Genomic DNA, 26,402 nt, shown 5'->3' with positions numbered 1-26,402 from the left:
TGTTTCAAAGATATTACATAATAATATTAATATTGCAGTAATATAATATATACATAAATGATATAACTATAATTAATATTTCAATTAAGCAAACAGAATTAAATTCCGATGCAAACAGCTCTAAAAAGAAACGGAGTGTATTTACTCTAAAGACCAGTTTGTTGTCAGAGGCTATTTCCGTTAACTCCGGCCACCAGTGCCTGTCTGTGATAAACAGCTCTGCTGAAGACACGTGTATTTCTGTAGAATCAGCGGCGGAGAGAGAAACAGATACCAGCTGCTGTTCATACGAGTTCGGTTTCAGCTTCTCAAACTCCTGCGACTCCTTTCCCATCACATACCAGATCAGAAAGACATTTATTTCCAATAAATTAAGTAAATATTTGAAAAGTGGAGATTAAACACCTCATTAATAATACAGGGTGCTTAGCTGTTAGTAGGGTTTTGTCCCAAGAAAGTGGCGTTCATCAAATAAAATTTATGATAATTTACACTAAAATGTTGTCTAATCTGTTATTGCATACTGTTTTATAATGTACTACAGTATAAATATCTGCCACCTAACTACTGTTTACACACCTGTTGATAAAGAAAATGCTGCTATTTTATTGTAAACATAATTTATCATTATTTGCACTTAGTGTGATTAGATTATATCACTTTTTCCAATTAGTGTAACTGCCAAACATATTGTTCAGTTAAAGACAGCTCATTCAGTTCAGTCCATAGCCTCTGTAAAGTTATTCAATTATGAAATGAGTTCAGTTGGCCAATATTGTTTACTAGTATGAAGCCTTAATAACAAGCCTTTGTAAATAGAATAGTAAGGTAACAACCTTCACAGCTGAGCTGAATTAATGTTTGTGTTTGTCATGTGACAATTAAGCATCCTACTCTGAAACATGTGTTGCTTACTGTATACTGTTTCACACACTATTCTTTAAACAATAGTAGGCAGTATACACTGTGTACTGGGCAGTAAGCAAGTATGCCATTTCGAACACAGCCCCGGTCGTTTAAAGAGCTCTATGATTACATTCAGGTGTGCAAGCACTCCCTTCAGCCAATCACCTGCAACTCAGAAATACCGGTTTACTCACTGGAACCGTCACACATTTGATTAGCAGTGTCTGACTGATACTTACCCTTTTAATTCATATGTTAACAGCAAGGGTGTCCTAACTTTGTCACACATGGATTAACCATCTTGGCTTTATGTTTGTTAAATAAATAGTGACACAATGCAATATGTCATGTGTTGTTGTTCAGCTGTTTTTTTTTTTTTTTCAAATTTTAAGAGCTAGAAAGAACCAGTTATTTTTTAAGATGTTCTGATAAGAAAAACCATGGAATTCAATAGGGTGTCCTAACTTATTCACACATATATATATATATGCTAGTGGCTAAGCTGACTTGTGCTTGGCAAGCCATTCTAGATAAATTGTCCTGGGCCGAGGAGCTTCCTGAACCTCAGTTTCTGCTGGATAGGGTTAGAGATGCCGAGGCAGTCCTGGATCTGGGCATGAAGGAAACCCTAGAGCATTTCTTGGCTAGCTTCATCCATTTCCAGACTTTTGACTGGATCATGATGTCCATTTTTCCCAGGGTGCTCGTGGGTTAGCTTGGGGACTAGAAAGGTCTTAATCTCAAGTATTTGTTAGTTTGTTCAACATCTTATCTAGTTTCCCTGTGTGCCTCACTGTTGTTTTGGTAATCCTGCTTGTCCTGCACACGCTCCCTCTCCAGTAGTGAATCCTCCAGGAAAGATGACCACATGTCCACTTTATATCCTTTGTAAGCCCCACCAATTTCTCCACATTCAGGGACATGCTCCTCTAATGCTCCTTATCTTAATGTTTCCTCTTATTATTGGCTTAACCTTTATTATAATAACATTGTTCAGGTTTAAATGACTGTGCATTAGCAAAGAATTCAAAAAGGCCAAACACACAACAGTAGAAACTAATTCTTAACTGCTTAATTGACTTTGTTAATATTAACCAATAGCATGCAGTCTAGGTGATCTCAGCCAAAAAGTGAAATCCTTTCAAAGGCAGAACAAAAAAAAGGTATTCTATAAACTCTCATCAAAGACGGTTGATTTCTATAGAATAAGGTGTACTGACGAACTGAGCACAGTAAGACCAGAAATGCATATAAATGCTTAATTTCATGTTGACTTGGAAAAACAAAAGCCTTATTGAATAAGATTCTAAATAAATGTTTCGAAACATATTAATGCACAATTATTCACATGAATGTGTCAAGACTATCAAAACAAAGCATTAGCTTTACATGAACTACCAAAAGAAACTAAGGTAATCATGGATTTAAATGCTTAAAATATTTAATGTCAAGACAGAACATAATTAATTGACACAAAAGCAGTCTGATGTTCAATATATTTCCCATCTCATCCACGTCATACTTTGATTTTATTCAGTTAAAATGAAGACTATTCACACATTTCATCAAAGTAGTTAAATCACACTTCACCTTATATATTTACGTCGGACTCTTATAAATGCTGAAACCAATACAAATGTTATTTAGACATTTTGCAACTAAATAACATTTTTGGGAAAATCATTGTTCGAATTGTACATTTGCAATAAAACAAAGCTTACATTTATAAAGAAAGCTTAAATAACACGTATGCAAGGTTAACAAAAAAATAACTTTTGTAAGCAAACTAATTCTGACCTAAACAAACACGTAAGACAATGATTGTGTGTAGTTTACACTAAAACATGTTCCCCTCACTGCCACTCTAAAACAGATTATATAAATATAATCACAATAAAAATGATGAAATATTACTTCCTCTGATTTGCCAAGGAGAGCACACGTGATATTTTCTGTAATATTAGGTCAATGAATGTGTTTAAAGGTATTGAGTACTACTAGATTTCAGATGAAAGTAGAGACACAACGGAGGCGATGACTTCAGCTGTCAGTGTTCCCTCTATGCCTGAGCTCAACATGGACTTCCACAAACAGCGATTAATAAGAACTTATGCAGATATTATGAACAAATGATCCGTGAAGATGTCAGTGTAAAGCATGATGAAACACAAACGCTCTTCTCTGTCCTCTCAAAGCTGGTGTTGTTTGAGGTGTTCTGCTTTAATGCAGACGTCCAGCACATATTTAACTCCGCTGTTATAGAAAGGTGTCTTCTGGGTAACAGCAGGATGTATTTCTTTCTACAGAATCATTGGTACCAAGTATGTTTTAAACTTGGTAACACATACAAGTAGGGTTATGTACTTAATCATTTAATTTAATCTAGTGAAGAGTGTTTAATAACATACAGTCAAACCAAAAATTATTCAGACACCAGATATCATTTTTGATATTTTTACTAGTGGGTGCAGGCAGGGCCGCATCAAGACCTCACTGGGCCCCGGGGCCATGACTTACTGCAGGGCCCATCACAATTATATATATATATATATATAGCTTTAAATAGGATTTTTGTCCTATCAACATTTTTGATGCACTGAAATTTCATAATTCTTGTTAATAATTACAATATCACAAAAAAATAATACTAGCCTAAATAAAAGCAAGCTTATCAAAGACAAGTAAAGTAACGAATGACAAGAAAACAGATACATAACAAATAGACCTACTTGGAAAAACAAAGCACTGAATAAAACATTATATTGAATAAAGTTAATGTAGAAATAGACTGAATAAATTCAATATAGATTAGTTCTTCTTTAACACAAGTGATTCAGTCAAGGACATGGAGTGATTCTCTTTCTGATGTTTGATTCACATTATTGACACAAATGGCAACAGCAGCTATATTAGGCTGCTTTCGAGGAAGAGTTCACATAAAAATGAAAATGAAGTTTCTTAACCTGTATGAGTTTCCTTCTGCTGTTGAATGCAACAATTATATATATATATATATATATATATATATATATATGAAGAAGAAAAAACTAAAAATTGTCTGTTGGAGTCAATGGGGACCAGAAACCTTCTGGTTATGAATGTTCTTCAAAATATCTTCTTTTATGTTGATGTGAACAAAGACATTCATACAGGTTCAGAACAACTCGAGGCGGAGTAAATGACAGTATTTTCATTTTTGGGTGAACTATCCCTTTAAGATCCCATCATACAGTTCCAGGAACTCACATAGCCTACTACACCACACATGCATGCATTAACTATCAGGTTCATTAAGACACAAATGACTGTTTACAGGGATACTCACAAGGACGCCCATGTTGCCACATAACTGTGTATCTGAACATTTGAGCTCAAGGCACGAGAAAGAACTGAAGATTAGGCAGGTGTTTTACCAGCAGGTTTCAGGCTGTAACGCGTACATTTGCCAAAATTAACTCTGCCCCGCTTCTTAATGTCCCTGAACAGTTACATTTGTTTTTAAACCACAATGTTTAAAATGAGTTTAAATGATAAGCCAACATCATGACGCACAAAACGATTGACATTTCTACCGGATTATTGCTCAACCCAAAAGTGAATATAGGCCTCTAGAGTTTGTTCAAACAAGCATTATACCTCCATCAAGTTAATAATCAAACTAATCTAAAACCTGTGGTGTTTATCTGCTCATGTGTCCGGTCCACATCATCAGCGTTCGTTAAACACCCTGATAGCTGGGAATGTTACTGACTAACTCCTGTTTTTCACTCTTTTTTTTTTTTTTTTTTTAAGAATAGCCCCTCTCTCGCTTTTTTGTTATTTATTTTTATTTTTTTAGAATAGTTGACATTTTTACTTCTCGAAGATTGTTCTTTGCATGATCATTTCCAGATTACAGAAGGAAGTGAAGACGCAGCGGTCTCCTGATAGACACACAGCTCGTTCAAAAGCAACATATAAAATAAATGCATTTGATTGGTAAAGCAAATTCAAACGTGAATGAAATATGGAAACGTATGGCGATCTGTGCTACCAATGACCAATCTAGTCCACAGCCAATCACGGGCCTTGCTCGGGCCCCGGGGCTTCGGCCCCACCTTGCCCAATGGTTAATGCAGCCTTGTGTGCAGGACACTAGTGTTCATTTATTGAAGTGAGGATAAAGCAAATCGTGACATAATATACACAAAAATCCTTCATACAGTGGACTAGCGGTACAATTTGGGATTATCAAATGATTCAGACACTTTGAGCTGAGCATGTTTTGCTGAAGTGTTGTTCTTTAATTGCTAATGTGATGTTTTTCCACCACAGACTGAACTAAATGAAGCATTGCTTGCTTGAGCTAAATTGGTTTGATCTAACGGTGTTCTTAAATCTATTCAACCCAATTCATTACATACCTTTCTATCAAAGCTATCTGACATTATCAAGATCAATTTGTCCTGACACAGTTGAACTCAGATTTTAGTACCATTTTCTAAACTATAGTGAATAAACTGTGATATAGTGTGAGAAATGTTGAAGGTGTCTGAATAAATAGTGGTTTGACTGTTTTTTGCTGTTGTGAAACATCGCTGGCATTGTGTTCCCCGTGTGAATGATGTCCAAACACCTCGAGGAGGCAGCGGTCGCCGCTTCATGACACAACTATTAGTGTTTTTGCTGTATGTTAGTCTAGATGTATTTGAATGCTTGGTTCATGGGGTCAGTGTATCGTGACAGAGGTCACCGGTGACTATCAGTGCTCTGAGGCTCCACTGCTACAATCAAACCTGCTGTGTGTGTGTGATGCTGAGGGTGACGGGTCCGGCGTAGAGGGAACACTGAAGGGTTCACTCGGGTCACATCAGCACGTCCAGGTCGTCGCAGCGGTCCTCCTCCTCCGTGACTCTGAGAGACAGCACCTCCTCGTTCAGGAACAGGCCGCTGAGTCTCTCCTTACGAGCCTGTCTCTGCTCCTTCAGCTGACGCTTACGCAAGGCCTTCTGCTGCAGCTTCCTCTGCTTGGAGCGTTTCTGCAGAACACCACACAACAATCAGTCCATCTTAAACTAGTTCTCTCAAAAGTCTTCTCAACTTTCTCAAGATGCTGCCGCCCATTCACATGCATCAGACAGACTCACAGAGATCGACTGAAGTTATGGACTCAAGTGAGCTTGACAGTGCCACCTCTCAGGAGGTTCCTTCTGAATTCTTCTTCTTTCATAATCTTAGTGATGACTTATTGTGGTGGGAAGTTTTGGTGAAATATTTTCTTCAGAAGAGTGGTGGTTACCATGCAAATCTGTGTGTGTGTGTTAGAAAACAACATTCTGCAGTTTATTTACTATCATTTGAGGCCATTTCAGGATTTCAGTCATCATACAGTAACCAGCAACAACCACCTCTTCCTCTTTTCATCAGAGACATGAGATGCAGCGATAAACAGTCTCTCTCTGTCAGTGTTTTGTGCTTGTAATGGTTTTTGTGTCTTTCTCAGACAGATTTAAATACTTTCACACTACGGTCATGTTTGCTGCATTAGTGCGCGCCTCTAATTGATCATGACATGTCAAAGTTCGGTACAATTTATTCTGTCTTTTTTTTTTTTGCTATTTTCGGCCGAACAATTTCAGTTGCTGAATATTCAGTGCATCCCTAATCTAAATCTTAAATCTAAAGATCTGAACACACAGATGAACAGAAACGTGGCTGAAGGTTAGTGTTGCACGGCTGGCTGTGTGTTTGTGAGGAGCACCTTGGAGTCTCGTATCCTCTCTGCAGCGGAGGCCAGGTTCCCGTCGCTGTGAGCGCGGCTGATGCTGGATGCGGTGGAGGCGCTGCTGCTGCTGACGCTGCTCACCATGCTGGCGTCACTGCTGCTGTGAGCGCTCACGCTGCTCGCCATGCTCCTCTTCACGCTGCGCTGCTGCCGCGGGCCGTGCTCACGGATGTAGCTCCGCACCTGCAGCAACCAGACACACCACATCAATCTCAACACTGGAAAACAACACCGCTTCCGCACTGATTCCAGTCATTTCATGTTTCTTTGTGAGTCTGTTTAATGCTCAGAGCGATCTGAAACACTAAGTGTGTGAACCCAGTTCTTCTCTGCTAACCAGTCTGTAATGCCTTGTGCTTTAAAGGGGTCATCAGAGTTGATATGATTCTTTAGGGTCTTAATGAAAAGTCTACAACATACTTTGGGTAAAATTTCTCAAAGATAGTGTAAAACAACACCCTTTTTACCCTGTCAAAAACAGCTCTGCACACACATGGCTCTTTAAATGCTAATCAGCTCTGCTGACTCCGCCCCTCTCTTCTGAGGAGTGATGAGCTGTTCTCATGAGACCGTTTACGTTAACCGCATTCGTTGTGACATCACACATCCAAGAATCTGAGAACGGCTTGATTTGAGAAAGGGGTTATTATTTTGAGGATTAAAAAAATAATAATAAAAACACTGAGTGGACTTTTATCATTATAGGGTGGATGTGTTCACACACTGCCAACACACATTTGTGCAAACAACATGTAAAAGTGAATTTAGCATCCGATGACCCCTTTAGAATATTTTTAGATTTTAAAAAGTCATGTAACAAACAGATTGCTAATAAGCAGACGTGGCAGTGCTGTGTACGGATGAGGTGTTGAGGGACTTCTTCAGAAAGCTGAGTGTAATTAATCACCTGTTTGAGTTTTTCATCGGTGAGGCAGTTCAGCTCGATGATGAACTCGCTGTCTGTCGGCAGAATCTGTGCACTCGGGTCGATTATCTTTATGATGTCAAGCTGCTCCCGAAGTCCCATCTCGGTGCTCACTTTTCGACTCAAATATTCAATATATTCCACCTGAAAACAAAAATAATCAAAGTGAGCTCACACAGACATTAAAAGACACTTCACTGCAAAGAACCAAAATAACAAGCAAACGCAGTGAGACTGCTGCCTTTCTTTTCATTATAGATTAGATGTTGACCATCAAGCTGTGACAGCGTCACGGAGTAAACTGAGAGGAGTGAATGTCTCTGACCTGTTCGTCGTTGGTCATGGCGCTCCAGGGCAGCTCGTCCAGGTTTCGGTGCGGTTTGGTTTTCTTCTTGGAGGCGAGGCAGGGTGAGCTGGGCACGCTGGGAATGATGTCTGACAGCACATCGCTGCCGCTGGCTAGATCACTGCCGGGTAACTGCAATACAGATTAACCGTATTAAACATTATCATCATGATTATAGTGACCAAAATCATTAGCAGTATTTTCACGGTGAGGTTAAAATGTGCTGGAAATGTTCAAAAAGTAAAAGACACATAAATTGTTTCACCAGGTTTTTAAAATCAACAACCAACAAGTAAAATGACTTTGTTTGCATAAACACAAAAACTATAAAATTACCAATGATGTCTGGATTTTTAAATGATAACAGTTTATCTAATAGCATGTGCAAAATGCTCAAATAAAGCTTTGAACAGGTTTCATAAAAAGGTAAACCTCACATTTCAGCCTTTAAATAAAGAAAGGGGTTAAGTCAAAATGATAACGGATTAATAAATGATTATATGTATTTTATCTGCTCCATAAATAATTCTGGATCGCTTATCTGAATAGTTTAAATGTGTTGAATCCACATAAGCTTGTTTTTCATAAATTACAGCAGGGCATGTTTAGTCCAGACAGAAGCTGCACACAGACTGAATGAGAGTCTGTAAATCCAGTCTCTGACAGCAGGTGGCGCTGATGGAGCAGCACAATTACAGCTGGTTCTCGTAAAGAACACTACTTTATTAGGTATTACATGGAGCGAAGGTGAAAAAATGCCTTCGAATCTTTACTGAAGACAGTCAGACTCTGCAGAGGTACATTCATATAATTAACTCATTCTTATATTCGTTTATATAATTCCCTTAAATCCTCACAGCTTTCCATCATGTTTTAACACAAAACTACAGTACTCTGTGTGCTCTGCTGTTACTGAAAACTCTGCTTTATGCTGGACAGTACTTATTTATCCTCAGTTATTTGAATACAGTTCTAATTATAATGAATATGAAATGGTAATACTAACCATGGGGAATTTTATCATGATTTGTCAATGTAAGAGATGGGTTGTTTTTTGTGGTTCGCTCAACGGATGAACATTTAGAGACTGAAATGCTAGGGGCAAGGCTGCAACTGGTGCAAAACAACATCACAATCTCCTGGGAAAGCACGAGAGAGGGGTTAATTTTGAAGTATAAAAAAGGGGTTTCTTTCAGAAACAGTGGAAGCTCAGCCGTGGGAAAGCGCGCATCGCCCAGCATTTCTCGGACAGGTGTTGGTCTTCCACTGTGACTGAAACGGGCTCCTCAGTCGTCTGAAGAGTGGAGATGATGGCACAGTTCTGAGGCTGTATATTGGTTATAATACTTTGCTTGGGGTTTAGTTCTAGTATATGCTCAAATTTGTGTATTATTCATTCATAATCATTATCTTTTATCCATTTATTCATGATCATTCATATATTATGCACTGGCTTATGATTATCCTTCTTTAATGTGTTTATTTTTGATTATCACTATTCTTTTATGCATTTACCCATGATCATTATCATTATTACTGATATCAGCTGTGTATCAATAAACAGTTGCATTTGCTTGATTAGTATGGTGTACCGGACCTTTTTATTGACACCTTCTCTCGCCAAATTAGCGCCTCACTGGTCTCACATTAGTTTTGAAAACCAAAACAGAAACCATACTAAAACAACCATCAAACCGGTAATGGTTCCACTCCTAACCCCCAGTCTATCACACAGCTTTAGCTCAGCCAGCCGCTCACCTGCCACTCGAACTCGCTGTCGGACCAGTCCCAGTATGTGCTGATGGAGGAGGACACGTCGCTGCACACGCTGCCCTCGGGGAACAGGTCGAAGGAGACCAGCTCCTGCTCGTCCAGCAGCGAGTAGCAGTCGTCCTGATCGCACACAGACACGGAGGAGAAGAGCTCCTCGCTGCACTCCGAGCTGGCCACGCTGGTGCCACACGAGGTCAGGTTCCACCTGTGAACAGCACACAGATCACTGTCCAGCAGCCCAGCTCACACACACTCAGATCACCGCATGCATGCTTTACATGTGACCCGCGCTGGCAGAATGAGTGTGAATGTGACCGGGATCATTTTGAGCGAAAAAATGGATTTTGGTTTAATTTGACATTTTCACAAAAATGAGTTCATTAAGCCCTTGTCTAGCAATCCCAGAGCTCCAAATAGTAATTAAACATCAAAAAGTATCTTTATTTGTCCATTTGTTTGGGAGGAGTACCTTCTGTCCGCTCGCTTCTCATCTGAAGTGAACACCATGCACTCTATACACACATACACAGATTCACAGCAGGCTAAATATATTTAAGTATTCACGCAAACATAATCTGTTATATCTTAAGTGACGTTTGAGGAAAAACATTGGACGTGTAACATTATATTTAGATCCATGCATTACACTATGTCTTAATATACAGGCTGTCTGTCTCTTTAATGTAAATCAAACAAAAGAAAAGAGGGAATCGCTCTTTTGTGAATGTCAATGAACACTGAAGTGATTTTTACAGTTTACTAATGTTTTTCTTCCTTGAATGCTTATGATTAGAGGTAAAATGAAAAAAGTAGGTAGTGCACTTGTTTCTTTCTTATATTTGTTTATTTTTTTGCATCAGTGATTTTGCTTTGGAACCTTCAGAAAACTTTAAATCAGTTTTCCTTTAAATAGACTTTGCCGACTCCAACCTCAAACAGGTGTAGCTCAGTCATTTCCGGCCGATTCGAAGCCTGAGCCTGTGGCTGGGTCACTGACCTGCTGCTGTGGAAGCGGTGAAGTGGATCTGTCCGGTGACACGAGGACAGCTGACAGCCGAAGTCACTGACGTCCAGCGTGGCATCTTCACTGAAGTTCCCTCGCTGAGACAGCAGCGGAAACGGCTCTTCAGGAGCCAGGAACTTCTCGTAGACGTCCTCAGACATCTGGAAGCTGCACCACAACAGACCGCTCATCAGAATGACCCCCGCAGGACAGATCTGAACTGTCCAGTGCATACAGCCTGTGCCTCTCTTTTATAAACCGTGGTAAAAGGTGTTATGGCACGTGTGATTCAAACACAAAGCATCTAAAGCAGTTAGTAAATGGAGTTCATTCTCTCCAATCCTGAAATCAGACTGCAATCTTAAAAAATGATTATTTGATCAGACTTGTTCTTTATGACAATGACTTTTGTTCATTTTAAACTTTTATGGTTTTTGCCATTCAACAAAAAGACTTAAATAACAGCAAACATGATTTATCCCTGTTTGCATCTGGACCGTATCATTACACATGGTTAAAGACAGTAAATGTACTTGCATCAACTGGAAAACGAATACGTACCCCATTGGGCTGCTAATTAATACATTTAAACAGTGCAATATTTGATGTGGATGTTGTATACAGGACAAAATGATTGACAAGCAGCCCAATGATGACTATAGCCAATATAGCCAAAGATGACAGTAGGGCTGTCGCGATTCGTCGAGACTAGTCGATTATTAAAAATCGTCGACTTCATTTTGCTCGTGTCGACTAACCGGCAAAATACTGGAAGTGGCTCATTTCACAGACGAGAATCCATAAAACACATTATTAGACTATTTTCCAAGGCTGCATGATATATTAAACCCATTTAAAATCATAATTAAGCATAATTGTGAATTCACAAACGCAATAAATAATTGTATGAGATGCAGTTCACACAGTATATGGTCTTTAATTATTTGCATGCGTGTAGGTTAAGCTCGTGCGTCTCACAGCGGCTCCTCAGGAACTCATTTACATGTGAACTCCATCTCTGCATGCTGTTGTGAGTTTGGGTTTATTATAACCTTCATCTGGGAACTTAAAGCTACACCAACACAGGAGAATACATCACGCTTTCAAAATAAAAGCTCAACCCCTCGCTCTGAGTTACACGGTTTGATGTCCACATATTCATTTAATTACATTCTGTCCTAAAGAAATGACCAGATATTAAAGATTAAGTGTTTGTTTGAATTAAATGGTGCTCGGTCAATATTAAACAAGGATTAGATCGTGCAGTAATAATAATAATAATAATAATAATAATCATCCGGCCGTCGGCGCTCCTGCAGGTCTCTGTGATGCGTAATATACTTTAGCTCTATTGTTTATAATACATTATGTATTTTAACAGTTTTGTTCAATAAAACCATATGATTTCTTGCTTTTGATACTTTATTTGAACTAATTATTATTGCATCATTGCTATTATACATGTATTTTAAGTCATTTTAAATGCTATTGTTCACTTAAATCCATTTTTATTACCACAAAAAAAACATAAATATATATATAATTATATGGCTCTATGAAATCCGTATTATTTCCAAATTCAGTTTTTAAAATGTTATTAATCAAAAGTCTAATTAATTGAGTTTTACAGTTTTACCAAATTCTGTTTTCCATTATTTCTGGATTCCATTTTAATTGTTCCATTCAATTTTAATAATAAAATGCATGTCCAATTAATTGATTTTATATTAAAAAAAAAAAAAAAAAAAAAAAAATATATATATATTATATATATATATATATATATATATTTTTTTTTTTTTTTTTTTTTTTTTAGTAATACTGCACATTTACATTTTTCAGCTAAATAAATTCTGGTAAATAATATTTCTGGTAAATACTCCTTTAAAAGGTGTTTTTTGATGATAATGTTATTATTATTAGACTAGAACAGGTGGATATGATGTCATCCTCACACTATAATACTGAACTGATTTCAGTGATTTGGACTGACAGATGGACACCTGCTTCTTGTACTCTATGCTGCACTTTACTTTTGCACACACACACTCACTCACAGACAGAGACATACACACTCTCACACAGACACACAGACAGACACTCACACACACACACACACAAACAGACTCTCACACACACACACACACACACACACAAACAGACTCACACACACACACAAACAGACTCACACACACACACACACACACATACACACACACACACACACAAACAGACTCACACACACACACACACACACACAAACAGACTCACACACACACACACACACACACATACACACAGACACACACACACACACACACACACACACACATACACACACACACACACACACACACACAGGGCCGCATGTAAACAGACCGCAGGGTTAGCTCTCCTTCACAGACTCTAATCATCTGTTAGAGCTAAAGATCATCACTACATTCTGCTGAAGAATCAGTAACGTGTCGTTCATTTAGTCGGACTATAAAGAGTAACGTTACACATATTTGTTGTGTTTCTTCATTATGTTATGATCGGATCTGATGATAGCAGAGATTAGCCTCCTCCGTAAACTCGCTGCTAACGGCTCTCTGAGCGAGATAAACACTGATCAAGCATCACATTCGTGTCTATATTTCACACATACCTGTGTCTGATGTGCTTCAGGAGTTTAGAGTCTGATGTGTTTCAGGAGTTTATTAAGAGCAGCTCTCTCTCGATCCTCTTCCGCTGCTGACGTCACGCCAGCTGATCTTCTTCTGTGGTGTTGTGGCGCGTCGCTTCCTGGGCGCCTCTGAAGCGGTGCTTGGCGAAGCTTCGAATCGTTTGCGAATCGATTCGGAGCGTGGATCAAAGTAACGTGATTCCAGAACCGCTCGAGATGTCTTTGATGTTTCGAGACATTTATGTAATTAAAAAGAAGAGTAGTAGTTAATAGTCTCTTACTGACCTGTTTATACAAGCTGGCCATAAAACTAACAAAACAAGCCCTGCAAATGTTTATAATCACAAAAAATACAGACTTCATTATTTTAATTGTTTTAATCTCCTTTAAAGTTGTGCAAAAGAAGTTCTTAGCAATGCATATTACTAATCAAAAATGAAGTTTTGATATATTTACGGTAGGAAATTTACAAAAGATCTTCATGGAACATGACCTTAATATCCTAATGAAGAATGTATTGTTGTCTATTGATACAGATATACCTGTTACTCATGACTGCTTCTGTGCTGCAGAGTCACAGATATAACACAAGTTATCAGCAGTCCATATTCAGAAGTATGATGTCTGTTTATCATGTTTAACACTGTAACATGTTTACCTCTACCAAAGTCATACTGTGTTCATAGAGAGAGTGTATCCTAATTATATTATATTATATTATATTATATTATGAAAATATACATATCACTTTTAGTCTCTGTACACATTGGATTGATTTGAATAACTTTAATGTACTTGAATTGTGCACCAAACTCTAGGAATATATAATATTTCTATCGGATCGGGACTATATTCAAAGACTAGGATCGTATCGGGGCACACAAACCTGATCGGAACATCATAATACTTTCTATTCTTCACTATATAATGTTTTATTTGATGCATTTATGATTTATCCTCATTCTTTCTAAACTGCATCATCAGTGTCATAAAATGTTCTGCTTGACCAGTTTAATAAGTGTACTGATGTTCATCTCATAACAGCATCATATAAACACATTCCTCAGTTTCAAAGCAGATCATAATGAATATATTTATATAATTATCTATGCATGAAAGAATTAGCAATGATTCAAAATGACCCAACAGGTGCTGTTCACCATGAAAACATATCACCATATTTATTTAACAGTATTTTATGAAGACTTATAAAGAGTGAACATGTTTTATGTCATGTGTGACGCGACTCACAATCAAACTCAGCTGATTCAGTGACTGACAGAGACACCATGTCTGGAAAAACCTGCAGGACATCCATGGATTTGGCATAAAAATGATGAATTAACACAACAGTCATGTTTCTATCCAACTACAGTCACAAATATTCCCAAAGTCCCACAGGAGAGAGTCAGGTTAATATACTAAAGCTGGTCTTGAAGATGTATTCAGGAGTGAATGATCTGATATAATTTATAACAGCTTGGCTATTAGAAAATCACATTTTGAAAGATTAATTTAGCAATTGTATTTTGTGTCTTTAAATGACTGATTGTCTTCAGGTAAATGATCTGGAGTGTATTTGCATATTGATGAGATGCTTCAGTGCTGTGAGAGTGTTTATAGTGCTTCATACAATCTTCATCAACATCTTCATCATCTTCATCTGGACTCTCACAGTGTTTGCTCAAGGTTTGGACCAGCAGAGATGTAATTATCCTGAAGAAGCTCCTAAACTCCTGATTTATACAATCAGGAACGTACAACAAAAAATCTGAATTGTAAGATAAAATGATGCAATTAGCTTTTTTAACTTATTTATTCCGTGGTGAAAACAAGTTTCCATAGAATTGCGCCGGTTGATTTGAAGAATGCATTGATATCGTTGTTGTCTTAAAATGTTATGTTATGTTAACATGCTGCCACTAGGTGTCACTCATAACCTGGAGGTGGAGAGAGGAGAAATAAAAAAGAAAAGAAGTGAAAAGGTTGCTGCACGCTTGTCACTGCTGCGTTTTCTTTATTAGTACTCATGTAAAATACAACAATTGTAGTCTGTGTTTATTTTAGAAGTCATGGAACTGAATGAAGTGGAGGAGAAACTCAAGAAGAAACCAAGACAAGAATCTTTTAGTTCCTCACAAAAAAAAAAGATCTCAAAGAACCAAAAATACTCGCACATGCCCTCATTGTGGAAAGAGTTTAATGCGGAAAATATTTAGCCTGTATTGTCCAAGCCCTATATATATTTTTAATTTTATTTTTTTCTAAAGGACTGAGAGACGACACCATGGTGGAGGAAGGGGCCAAATGTTCACCGGGGTACAGGAAGCTGGCATTGTAAACTTGGTTTTGGAAAATAATGAAATCAGATTAAGAGAAATTCAAAGCCACATCATCCAAGACAACACCTTATTCAACAACATTCAACGAGTCCGTCTGTCCACATTGGCTCGCATTCTCAAGCGAAACCCAATCAGAATGAAACAACTTTATAAGGTGCCGTTTGAGAGAAACTCTCAAAGAAACAGAGAGTTCAGACGAGCATATGTGGATTTAAGTACTATATTGACTGCAGTACACCACACCAGTGTACTGGATAACACCATATTGACTGATTTTTGTTCTTTGTTTTCAGGGAGTACTGGAAATGGATGCTCATGCAATCCCACATGAGTTCATCTTTATAGATGAGGCTGGGTTCAACCTAGCAAAGACCAGAAGAAGGGGGAGAAACGTCATTGGCCACAGAGCCATTATAGATGTTCCTGGCCAACGTGGTGGAAACATCACAATGTGCGCTGCCATCTCCAGTATGCATGGTGTCCTCCACCGTCATGCCAACCTTGGACCATACAACACAGCCCATATTCTCACATTTCTGGACAGACTTCACAACATTCTCATACCACCAGAGCGTATGAATGATGCAGACCATCAAAGAAACCGGTACGTTGCAGTATGGGACAACGTGAGCTTTCATCGTGCAGCCCCAGTCCAAAACTGGTTTGCTGACCACCCAACATTTCTCGTGCAATACCTCCCACCATACTCACCATTTCTAAACCCCATAGAGGAGTTATTTTCGGCATGGCGGTGGAAGGTATACGACCGGCAGCCCTTTGTGCGCATGCCTCTTGTGCAGGCCATGGATGAGGCATGTGATGAGATTGATGTGGGTGCAATTCAGGGATGGATAAGGCACTCAAGGCACTTCTTCCCTCGACGTCTGGCAAGGGAAGATATTGCCTGTGATGTTGACGAGGTGTTGTGGCCAGACCCGGCTGTGCGGCAAGATGCTGCCTAATTATTTTTCTTGCCTTTTTTTTTTTTTTAAACTGTAATATATTTTTTCAGAAATTATTTTTTGTAAGAATATTTTTGTTCAGTCCCATGTAAATATATCTGCTGTGCATATGTTGCACTGACTTGTTTACTGTAGTGAAAAATAAAATGTTGCAACAGCGTGTGTGTATCTGCAAATATTTCTGTGCATGTGAACAATCTGATACATATTTTAGTATTATGGAAACGCATACTAAAGATGGGGGTGCTTTTCATTATGCCCAACAGTGTGTAGTTGGTTAGGCAAAAATCTGGTAACATGAATGAAGTGTGTGCCATTTCATGCAAAAGTTTGATTTTGATAATGCTATGTGTAGTTTCGGTTGCAGTGCTTCATTTTGCAGGATATATTAGATATTTTGCAGTTTGGGTGTGTGGTTTTGTGAAGTGTTAAATATTTTGATAAAACCAGACTAGTTTGAAAAATTGTGTGTTAGCAATTGGAAAAAACTGTAATCAGTGCATCCCAGCTTAATCCCTTATCTTGCTTTTGTGCAATACCCCCCAGGAAAGGAGTCTGTGTTTATTATTGGTTTTGTTTTTATTGGGAGAAACCTAAATCTGACAATAACAGTGACATGCAACAGTTGAAGGAGCCCAGAAGGTAAATACAACTGCACACTCATCAGCAGATATTTGAAGCTTAATCTATCCAAAATGATATTTTATGGCAAAACAACTGAAGTGAGTGAAGTGACATACGGCCAAGTATGGTGACTCGGAATTCGTGCTCTGCATTTAACCCATCCAACGTGCACACACACACACACACACACACACCGTGAACACACACACACCGTGAACACACACACAGCAGTGAACACACACACAGCAGTGAACACACACACACCGTGAACACACACCGCAGGGAACACACACACACACAGCAGTGAACACACACACACACACAGCAGTGAACACACACACAGCAGTGAACACACACACACAGCAGTGAACACACACACAGCAGTGAACACACACACACACACCGTGAACACACACAGCAGTGAACACACACACACCGTGAACACATACAGCAGTGAACACACACGCACACACACTCACACCGTGAACACACAGATCAGTGAACACACACCGTGAACACATACACACACACACACCGTGAACACACAGAGCAGTGAACACACACACACCGTGAACACACACACACACACACACACACACACACCGTGAACACACACACAGCAGTGAACACACACACAGCAGTGAACACACACACAGCAGTGAACACACACCCGGAGCAGTGGGCAGCCATTTTTGAAGTAAAATGCAAACAGAAGGATTTGCTTCTTCCTATAGAGACTATAGAGCATATATTAAAATAAAATAATTGAACTCACATTACAAATAAGGTCAATGGATATTGAGCAGATTTCATTGAATGTACTACTGCATGATCATAATGCACAAATAATGTTATTTAAAGCTGCAGTCTGTAACTTCTGGCGCTCTAGGAGTTAATAAACAGAACTTGCGGAAGAACACTGTAGCCGGATCTACTTCTCTGTTAGGACTGGTAGGACTGACATGGGAAGAAGTGAGAGAGAACCTCACTATTCAGTCAAGCCAAGAAGCATCATGGGTTGGTTAATAATTTTAATGGTAATTCTTTTACAATGGAATGCTAGAAGCTTGATGGCTAATGGTCAAGAATTTAAGCATTTCATAAATGAATTAGAAGAGAAACCAGATGTGATGTGTATACAGGAAACATGGCTGAAACCAAATCTTGAGTTTGTAATACATGGCTACACTGTGTTAAGGAAAGATAGGATTGATGGAGGAGGAGGTGGGTGTGCCACATTTATAAAGCTTGGATTGACATATAGGTTAATAGAAATGGGAGTTGATCAGGAATACATAGCGGTGGAGGTGTGGGAAAGAGGGGAGGGGATAACTGTTGTAGGGGGTAATACATTTATAATATTAATATGTATTTTAAAGCAATAGTTTAATTTAGCTCAAAGGGAATCATTTATGATTTTATAGGGATTTGAACAGAATCAGTGTTACGGCGATTCACTGAACGAGCCGTATAACAAACTCTGCACTGGATATAAAATCCAAATTCCGGGGAAGTCGTGGCCTAATGGTTAGAGAGTTGGACTCGTGATCCAAAGGTTGCAGGTTCGAGTCTCCGGCCGGCAGGAATTGTAGGTGGGGGGAGTGAATGTCCAGCGCTCTCTCCACCCTCAATACCACGACTGAGGTGCCCTTGAGCAAGACACCGAACCCCCAACTGCTCCCCGGGCGCCGCAGCATAAATGGCTGCCCACTGCTCCGGGTGTATGTTCACGGTGTGTGTGTGTTCACTGCTGTGTGTGTGTGTGTGTTCACTGCTGTGTGTGTGTTCACTGCTGTGTGTGTGCACGATGGATGGGTTAAATGCAGAGCACGAATTCCGAGTATGGGTCACCATACTTGGCTGAATGTCACTTCACTTCACTTCACTTCAAATATAGTGAAAACACTAGTAAACAGCACAGTAACTAGATCGGCAGATTAAGACATTAACTTGTGAGCAGAAAACACAAGATACTTCTCTTTTCAATATAAATCAGATTTTATTTATATAAACTTAAGACATAAACTAATCTAACATATGAACACAAGCATTCACGTTGCAGAAAGAGAGAAAGTGAGGAAAGGATGAGTTTAAGAGAATGAAAAGTTTACAGCAATATGTTCAATTGCATAGACCTGAACAACCATCAATCACTTATTTAACCCTCGTTTTGAGTTTCTCAATGAGGCTATAATTCATATTAACTGCACCTGATTCAGTTAGAATCTGGAGGTGTACTTGCTTGCTTTGCCTGTGTAACGGGGTTGTGTCGTTGTTGCAGACAGGGGGTTCCCCGAAGTGTCTGATGGGTTGAGAGTTCAGTAGTCTTTGAAGTGAAGTCTTTGGCGTTGGCTGAGGATGCGGAGTTGGTCTGGTTGAAGTTTGAAGCGAGTGCAGTCGGAGCTGGACTTTGTAGCAAACTTACATTAGAACACGAAACTCCACGGAAAGAAAAGAAACTATAGGTAAAAGAATAAAAATAAAAGGATGTAACGAGACTAAGTTGTTTTCCTTCTCATTATGGCATGTGGGCCAGAGCACGCTCAAAGAGCAGCACGCGGTGGCAAAAGAGAAGAAGAGAGAGGGACGAGAGTACTAAGAGCACGGCAAGAGCTAAGAGAGAGAATTTTACGATGTCCTGAGTTTTTAAACTCAGCTTCCAGACCGTCCCCTCTGGACGTCTTGACCAATTAGATACTGTCCTTGCTTGGGGTGTTGCTCTGTTCCTCCACCAAATCATAAATCAGTGTGTTATCTGTTCAGTCAGAGGTCCGAACTTTACAGGCTCTTGCAAAGTATACCTTTTGATTTCCATAAGACTATGATGCATTTGACAAAGAATTGATTAGAAGAAACATTTAAAGCATGAATTGTCAAACTCATACATACTAAACATTAATTGGAATGCCTCAGCTATTCAATAATGATTAAAAAGACATACATATTATTTGATTAAAACATGATATGTGGGTACAACATAATATGGGGTTCTGCATAGAAATGTCCTTTTAGGATGATCTTATGTGCATATGAAAAATAAAGTCTTTGTATAGTTCTAAGGAGAACAACGACATGTTCTTTAGACAAAGGAATTTTGATTTGGTCTGTCTTCTATGTGTGGAGACCCGCCCAAGAGAGAGTTATCTTCTATCACAGGCTTACATGTGACCATCAGTCTTGATTACTTGCAACAATTTTGACAGTCTCCTTCTTGAATTGGAATTATCAATGTGTTCTTTTGTCTCAGTGTTGCAAGCTGTTTGGTGAAAGAGGTGGTTAGGAGGCAGGAATCCGATTTATGGCGTTGTCCTGTTACAGCTTTGAGGACTCTCTGCATTCCAGCTCCTCAGGTTTCAGTGTTCTGATGCATCTTAAAATGGTCTGATTCAGTCTCTGATATCCTACACTGTTATTAACTACTATAACCCATGTAAAAGGTTGATGATTGATAATTTATTAGTAATCTGGTGTGCAGATTTTTATGCTCATAGCCCTGTGTGGGGGGAAGTACAAACAGATGCAAATGGTAAGATAATTGAAGAATTGATGGATGAAAGAGAACTGGTCAGTCTGAATGATGGAAGTGGAACTAGGATAAATCTAGTAACAGGAAAGGAATCTGCATTAGACCTAACATTAGTGTCTAACACTCTGGCTGGAAGTACTAGATGGGAGGTCTGGACAACAAATACACTGGGTAGTGATCACTACCCAGTATTATGCAGAGTAGGTGGGAGACAAGAAATAAGGGTAGAAGAAAGGATCCCAAAGTGGATATTTGGAAAAGCAGACTGGGATCAATTCAAGAAGATGAGTGAAGAAATAATGACTAGGATTGATACAGCTGGAAGTATAGAGGAGGTAACCAAGTTACTTCAGCAATCATAATGGCAGCGGAAGAAGCTATTCCTAAAGGGAAAAGCAGAGGCAATCGAAAATTGGTGCCTTGGTGGAATGAGGAGTGTCAAAAGGCAGTTAGGAAAAGAAATAAAGCATTCAAACTAGTAAAGAGGGGCCACAACATGCAGTCACTAATTCAGTATAAAAAAGCGCAGGCAGAAGTGAGAAGAACTATTCGACAGGCAATGAGGGCGAGCTGGAGGAATTTTTGTAATGAAATTGGAAAATCAACACCTGTGGGTAAGGTATGGTCAATGATAAAGAGGATGGGTGGAGACAGGAGACAGTGGGAGTACCCAGTGTTGATATTAGAGGAGGAGATAGGTGTCACTAATATGGGAAAGGCAGAAATCATGGCAAAGTCATTTACAAAGATACACAGTTCGGAAAATTTATCAGAAGAAGAGACAAGGAGAAGGTCAGTAACTTTGAATCAAAATATGCATGCGTTAAATAGGAAGGAAGAGACTGGTAGCATCATTGATGAGCCTTTTTCTGGCGGAATTGGTTAGAGCGATCAAAAGAGCAAAGCCTACTTCTCCAGGGAAGGATCAGGTGTGTTAATGTAATTAAAACACCTTGGGGAAAGATCACTGTTAAAGTTACTGGAGGTTTTTAACAAAGTATGGAAGGAGGGAAAACTGCCAATTGCATGGAAAGAAGCAGTAGTGATTCCGATTAGGAAACCTGGCAAAGATCCAAATAAACCCACAAGTTATAGACCAATTCCCCTAACATCTAACTTGTGTAAGATAATGGAGAGAATGATAACAGAGATTGTCGTATGAAATGGAAAAAAGAGGATTACTGGTAAGTTGTCAGAGTGGTTTTAGGAAGGGAAGGAACACAATGGATTCACAAGCAAATACAGAGACTGTAGTTGCAGTATTCTTTGATATTGAAAAGGCCTATGATATGATGTGGAAGGAGGGGTTATTAATCAAGTTGGATAAAATAGGGATAGGTGGGAATTTGTTTAACTGGATAAAATATTTTCTGTTTGGTAGGAAAATTCAAGTGAGAATAGGGGCAGAAATGTCAAGCCAATATGAGGTTGGGAACGGGACACCTCAAGGAAGTGTGATAAGTCCTTTGTTATTTATTATTATGATAAATGATGTCTTTGTAAATGTTTCAGAAGACATTGGAACATCATTGTTTGCAGATGATGGGGCAGTGTGGAAAAGAGGAAGGAATATAGAGTACACAATTAGGAAGGTACAGAAAGCAATTGATAAAGTGGTCGAATGGGGTTATGACTGGGGATTTAGGTTCTCAATAGAAAAGACTCAGACAGTCTTTTTTACCAGGAAAAGAATTCAGGAAGAAATTAAGCTAATGATGTATGGGAGAGAGTTAGAGAGGGTAAGTTCCATTAAGTTTTTGGGAGTGATTTTAGACGCAAGGTTGACATTTGCAGAACATATAAAGAAACTGGAAGACAAGTGCAAAAAAGTAATTAATGTGATAAGATGTTTGACAGGAAGAGAGTGGGGAGCCAGTTGTTCATCGCTTAAAAGGATATATGTGGCTCTGATAAGATCAGTGTTGGATTATGGTAGTATAGTGGTTGGGTCTGCAGCTAAGACTCTTTTAATGAAGTTGGAGGTTATTCAGAATCAAGCTTTAAGAATTTGCTGTGGTGCTTTTAAAACTTCTTCAGTACCTGCCATACAAGTGGAAATGGGAGAACTGCCACTGTAATTTAAAAGGATTCAACTGATGGCTAATTACTGGGCTGGATTGCAGGGCCATAATGACTCGCATCCCACGAAAGCAGTATTGCAGGATTGCTGGGAAAATGGAAGAAAGTTAAAGGAAAACTTTGGTTGAATTGGAAATAATGTAGCAAAAGAGTTAGAAGTATTTAATCTGAGAATAAGCCCTACGGTAGTTATTCCAGAGATTGCCCCTTGGAAGATGACATGGCCTGAGGTAGACTGGTTTGTGCTTGAGGAAAAAAGAAAAGCAAAGGAAGAAGTTAATCTGAAAAGCATACTTAACGATCGAGTAGGTGGAAACTATAGTGAATTTATGCAGATTTATACACACGGTGCTAAAAAACCAGAGACAGAAGAAACAGGGTTTGGGGTGGCAATTCCAGGGAAAGAAGTAGAAATTAGTAAAAGAACATCTAATAATTTGGGGGTATATACAGTAGAGATGATGGCAATTTTAATTGCTTTGCAATGGGTGGAAAAGGTAAAACAGGAACAGGTTTTAATATGAATGAATGAATGATGCATTTATATAGCGCATTTATTGTGTATTGCCGTACACCCAAAGCGCTTTACAATCATGTGGGGGTCTCTCCTCAACCACCACCACACTGATTCACACTGATGCTCTGATTCTTTATCAGTCTTGGCAAGTTTAAGGTCATTCCATTCAAAAGCTCAGCAAGATATCCTGTATGAAGTGCTCCAATTAAACACAAGGTTAAGTCATATGGGATGCCAGGTTAAATTTACAGTCAGGTCCATAAATATTGGGACATCGACACATTTCTAAAATGTTTCGCTCTATACACCACCACAATGGATTTCAAATGAAACTAACAAGATGTGCTTTAACTGCAGACTGTCAGCTTAAATTCGAGGGTATTTACATCTAAATCAGGTGAACGGTGTAGGAATTACAACAGTTTGCATATGTGCCTCCCACTTGTTAAGGGACCAAAAGTAATGGGACAGAATAATAATCATAAATCAAACTTTCACTTTTTAATACACAGCAAAATCCCCAGTGTTAAATCAACACCTACAGTGTCAAATTTAACACCAGCCAAGTGTGTATATGTGTCCACACTACACAGTGTTACATTTACACTTTTTAAAGTGTTAATTTTTTAACACTCATTTTCTGTTAATTCAACACTGTATATTGTTAAAAGTTAGCACTATTCAACACTTAACATTGTTGTTTTTACACCACACTAGTGTTAGTGTTAAATTACAGTGTTATTGAGTAATACTTTTTATTTTACACCAACACCAGTGTAGTGTGAATACAACAACATTAAGTGTTAAAATACTGTTCAGCAATAACACTATAGGGTGTTAATACCAATAGGCTACCTCTAGAGCTGCTTCAAATCCTACTAAAGACAAATGGCAGAAAATGTCACAAAAACACTTTATTAAGGTACACCACATTTAGTATTTGAAACAAACATTCACCTTTCATATTTAAACATTTAAGATTTGTCAAACTTTTGCAGTTAATTGCACTCCGAAACAAAACTACAATATGGTACAATGTAATGACTTTCATCATCTCCATATGAAAACTGCCTGTCATATGGTCTGTAATATAACAGGTCAGATACACAAATGACAGTAAAAACATCATCAACCTCCTCAATACAAAATGCATGCACATGCTCATTAAAATACATTGTAGTAACCTTATTAGTCAAAAGGAATGCTTGCTCATCCTTCAAAACAACATTAACTATCTTATTAAAAACTGGCATTTCATTTTCAACAGCAGAACAAACATACATTCCAACTTGGTATTCAGTTCCAAAGTGTTTTACCCAAGATGTCGTCGAAATAGTTGACACATTGAAAGCTTCAATTAAAACTTCACTACCTTCCAGACTGCAAGTAGAGACCACATGAACAGGACCAAACTGAAATCTTTTAAAATAAAAATTTTCCCAATGAAAGGCCAACTGACTCTGATGTTTCTTTACCAGTGTTTTGGTTATATTTTTGAAATTCTTAACAGACCTCTTAAAGAAGTTGTGTTTACCTTCAAATCTCATACACCATACATGTATTAGTGGACCTATTTTCCTAATACACCTGGGATAATGAATCATCAGATGATGCTTTGGAATCAGACGTTTTTCTGGAAACACAGACTTGAAAAGTTTATGATGATCAAAAATTAAATGTTTCAAAACATAGGTCATACCATCCGTTACAGTTTGTGAGAATACAATGTTCACAATTTGAATCAATAGTAGTATCAAATTCCAATAACTATTGTCTCTGTCAACTAGATCTCCAAAAATCAAAGGGGTATTGCGCAGGAGGCACCACGACTGAATCGCATTGAGGCCAAGGTCATTGCTCCCATCATCGACTTTGACTCCACTTGGTCTGTTCTTTCTCTCACTGTATCCATAGTTAAAGCTCTGAATCCGTTCTTTAAGGCTGTTTACAGACATGCAGTCTGTAACTAGGTACTGAAATAGAAGCTTTAACTCGTACTGTACAACCCCTTCAAGTAAATCGTGCATAATGTCAACAGCAAAATTGTCTGAGGAATGAAAAAACTGCAATGAATTGAGAGGACAAGTCCTCTTAACACCAAACATTGAAACAAGAGTGGGATCTTGTGCCAGAGCATTGCAATGTTCTAAGTAGAGTTCCTTTGTGCGGAGAATCACGCCTGGATCATCCTCACTGAAGACTGACTGCAACTTTGTTTTGTCAGTTAAACAAAATCGGCAACAGTAGGTTGCACTGAATGACTCAACCATACCAAAAAGTCCATGTATAGCTAAATTGTCACCAGTAACCTGAATAACTGAACCCTTTACTGAAGCATCTGAAAAGGGTACACAGATACCCTCAGTCTCAAGAGTTTTTAGATCGTCAACGAGAGGCTGGAGGATTGGACCAAAGCCATATTTTTTTAAGTCCTCTGAATGAAAAAGAGCCACAAGATGAATGTTCATCAAAACGGAATTGAGCTTGGGGGGCAGATTTCTTAAAATGAAATAAACACAACCAAGTTTGTGAATCCCTTTTTTTGATCCGAGCGGATTTGCAGTTTCGAAGTCGTCATAATATAGTTGTATCTGAAGAGCATGTTCTTTGTGTCCAAATAATGTATGGTTTTGAAAGTATGAACCATCATTAATGTCTCTGTAAATTCCATCTTGATGAAGCTTTTCTTGCTGGAAACAGTGGCAAAGTTCAGAGTTGGTGAACAGAGACTCAAGAGTTCTTAAAATGGGAACATACATACATGTATCATTCACAGGGACTTGGCTTTATACACCTGTAGTTTTATCTCTGCGCACATCGTAACGCACACAGAGAACATATTCTACTGGTTCAACGATTTTCCATTTATTCTCAAAGTGTTTCTGTCTGTTTGCTTCAGTATTGAGGAGTGAGAAAGGATTTTCAAGCTGCTGAAAACACTCTTCAACTTTGTCCAGGGTTTCCCTAGAT

General features: G+C 38.6%; 1 protein-coding gene across 2 annotated transcripts; it reads right to left on the bottom strand.

The window, feature by feature from the left end:
* Nucleotides 1–4,695: 4,695 nt before the first annotated feature.
* On the bottom strand, nt 4,696–13,478 carry fam199x (family with sequence similarity 199, X-linked). 2 transcript variants are annotated; one of them, XM_079390459.1, is made up of 7 exons: nt 13,326–13,478; nt 10,712–10,885; nt 9,700–9,919; nt 7,921–8,073; nt 7,578–7,739; nt 6,647–6,853; nt 4,696–5,924 (listed from the first exon to the last, which is right to left on the bottom strand). In XM_079390459.1, exons 1-7 carry the CDS (start codon nt 13,334–13,336, stop codon nt 5,751–5,753), a joined length of 1,101 nt encoding a protein of 366 aa, XP_079246585.1. In that variant the 5' UTR covers nt 13,337–13,478; the 3' UTR covers nt 4,696–5,750. The 2 variants fall into 2 exon arrangements, with proteins under 2 accessions (XP_079246585.1, XP_079246586.1); XM_079390460.1 differs by having other exon boundaries at nt 13,365–13,416.
* Between the last annotated feature and the right edge of the window lie 12,924 nt (nt 13,479–26,402).

Source organism: Barbus barbus (assembly GCF_936440315.1).
Source record: "Barbus barbus genome assembly, chromosome: 33".
In the NCBI taxonomy this organism is placed as follows: domain Eukaryota; kingdom Metazoa; phylum Chordata; class Actinopteri; order Cypriniformes; family Cyprinidae; genus Barbus; species Barbus barbus.
The sequence above is the reverse complement of the archived record's forward strand: the minus strand, read 5'-3'. Positions and strand labels throughout refer to the sequence as shown.

What these genes read in the sequence shown, in the direction of transcription:
- fam199x (XM_079390459.1), bottom strand. An exon ending in CCATGACCAACGACGAACAG is followed by an intron (nt 7,740 to 7,920) that starts GTCAGAGACATT and finishes TTTTGTTTTCAG; the next exon opens with GTGGAATATATTGAATATTT. An exon ending in AGAGGATACGAGACTCCAAG is followed by an intron (nt 5,925 to 6,646) that starts GTGCTCCTCACA and finishes GGTGTTCTGCAG; the next exon opens with AAACGCTCCAAGCAGAGGAA.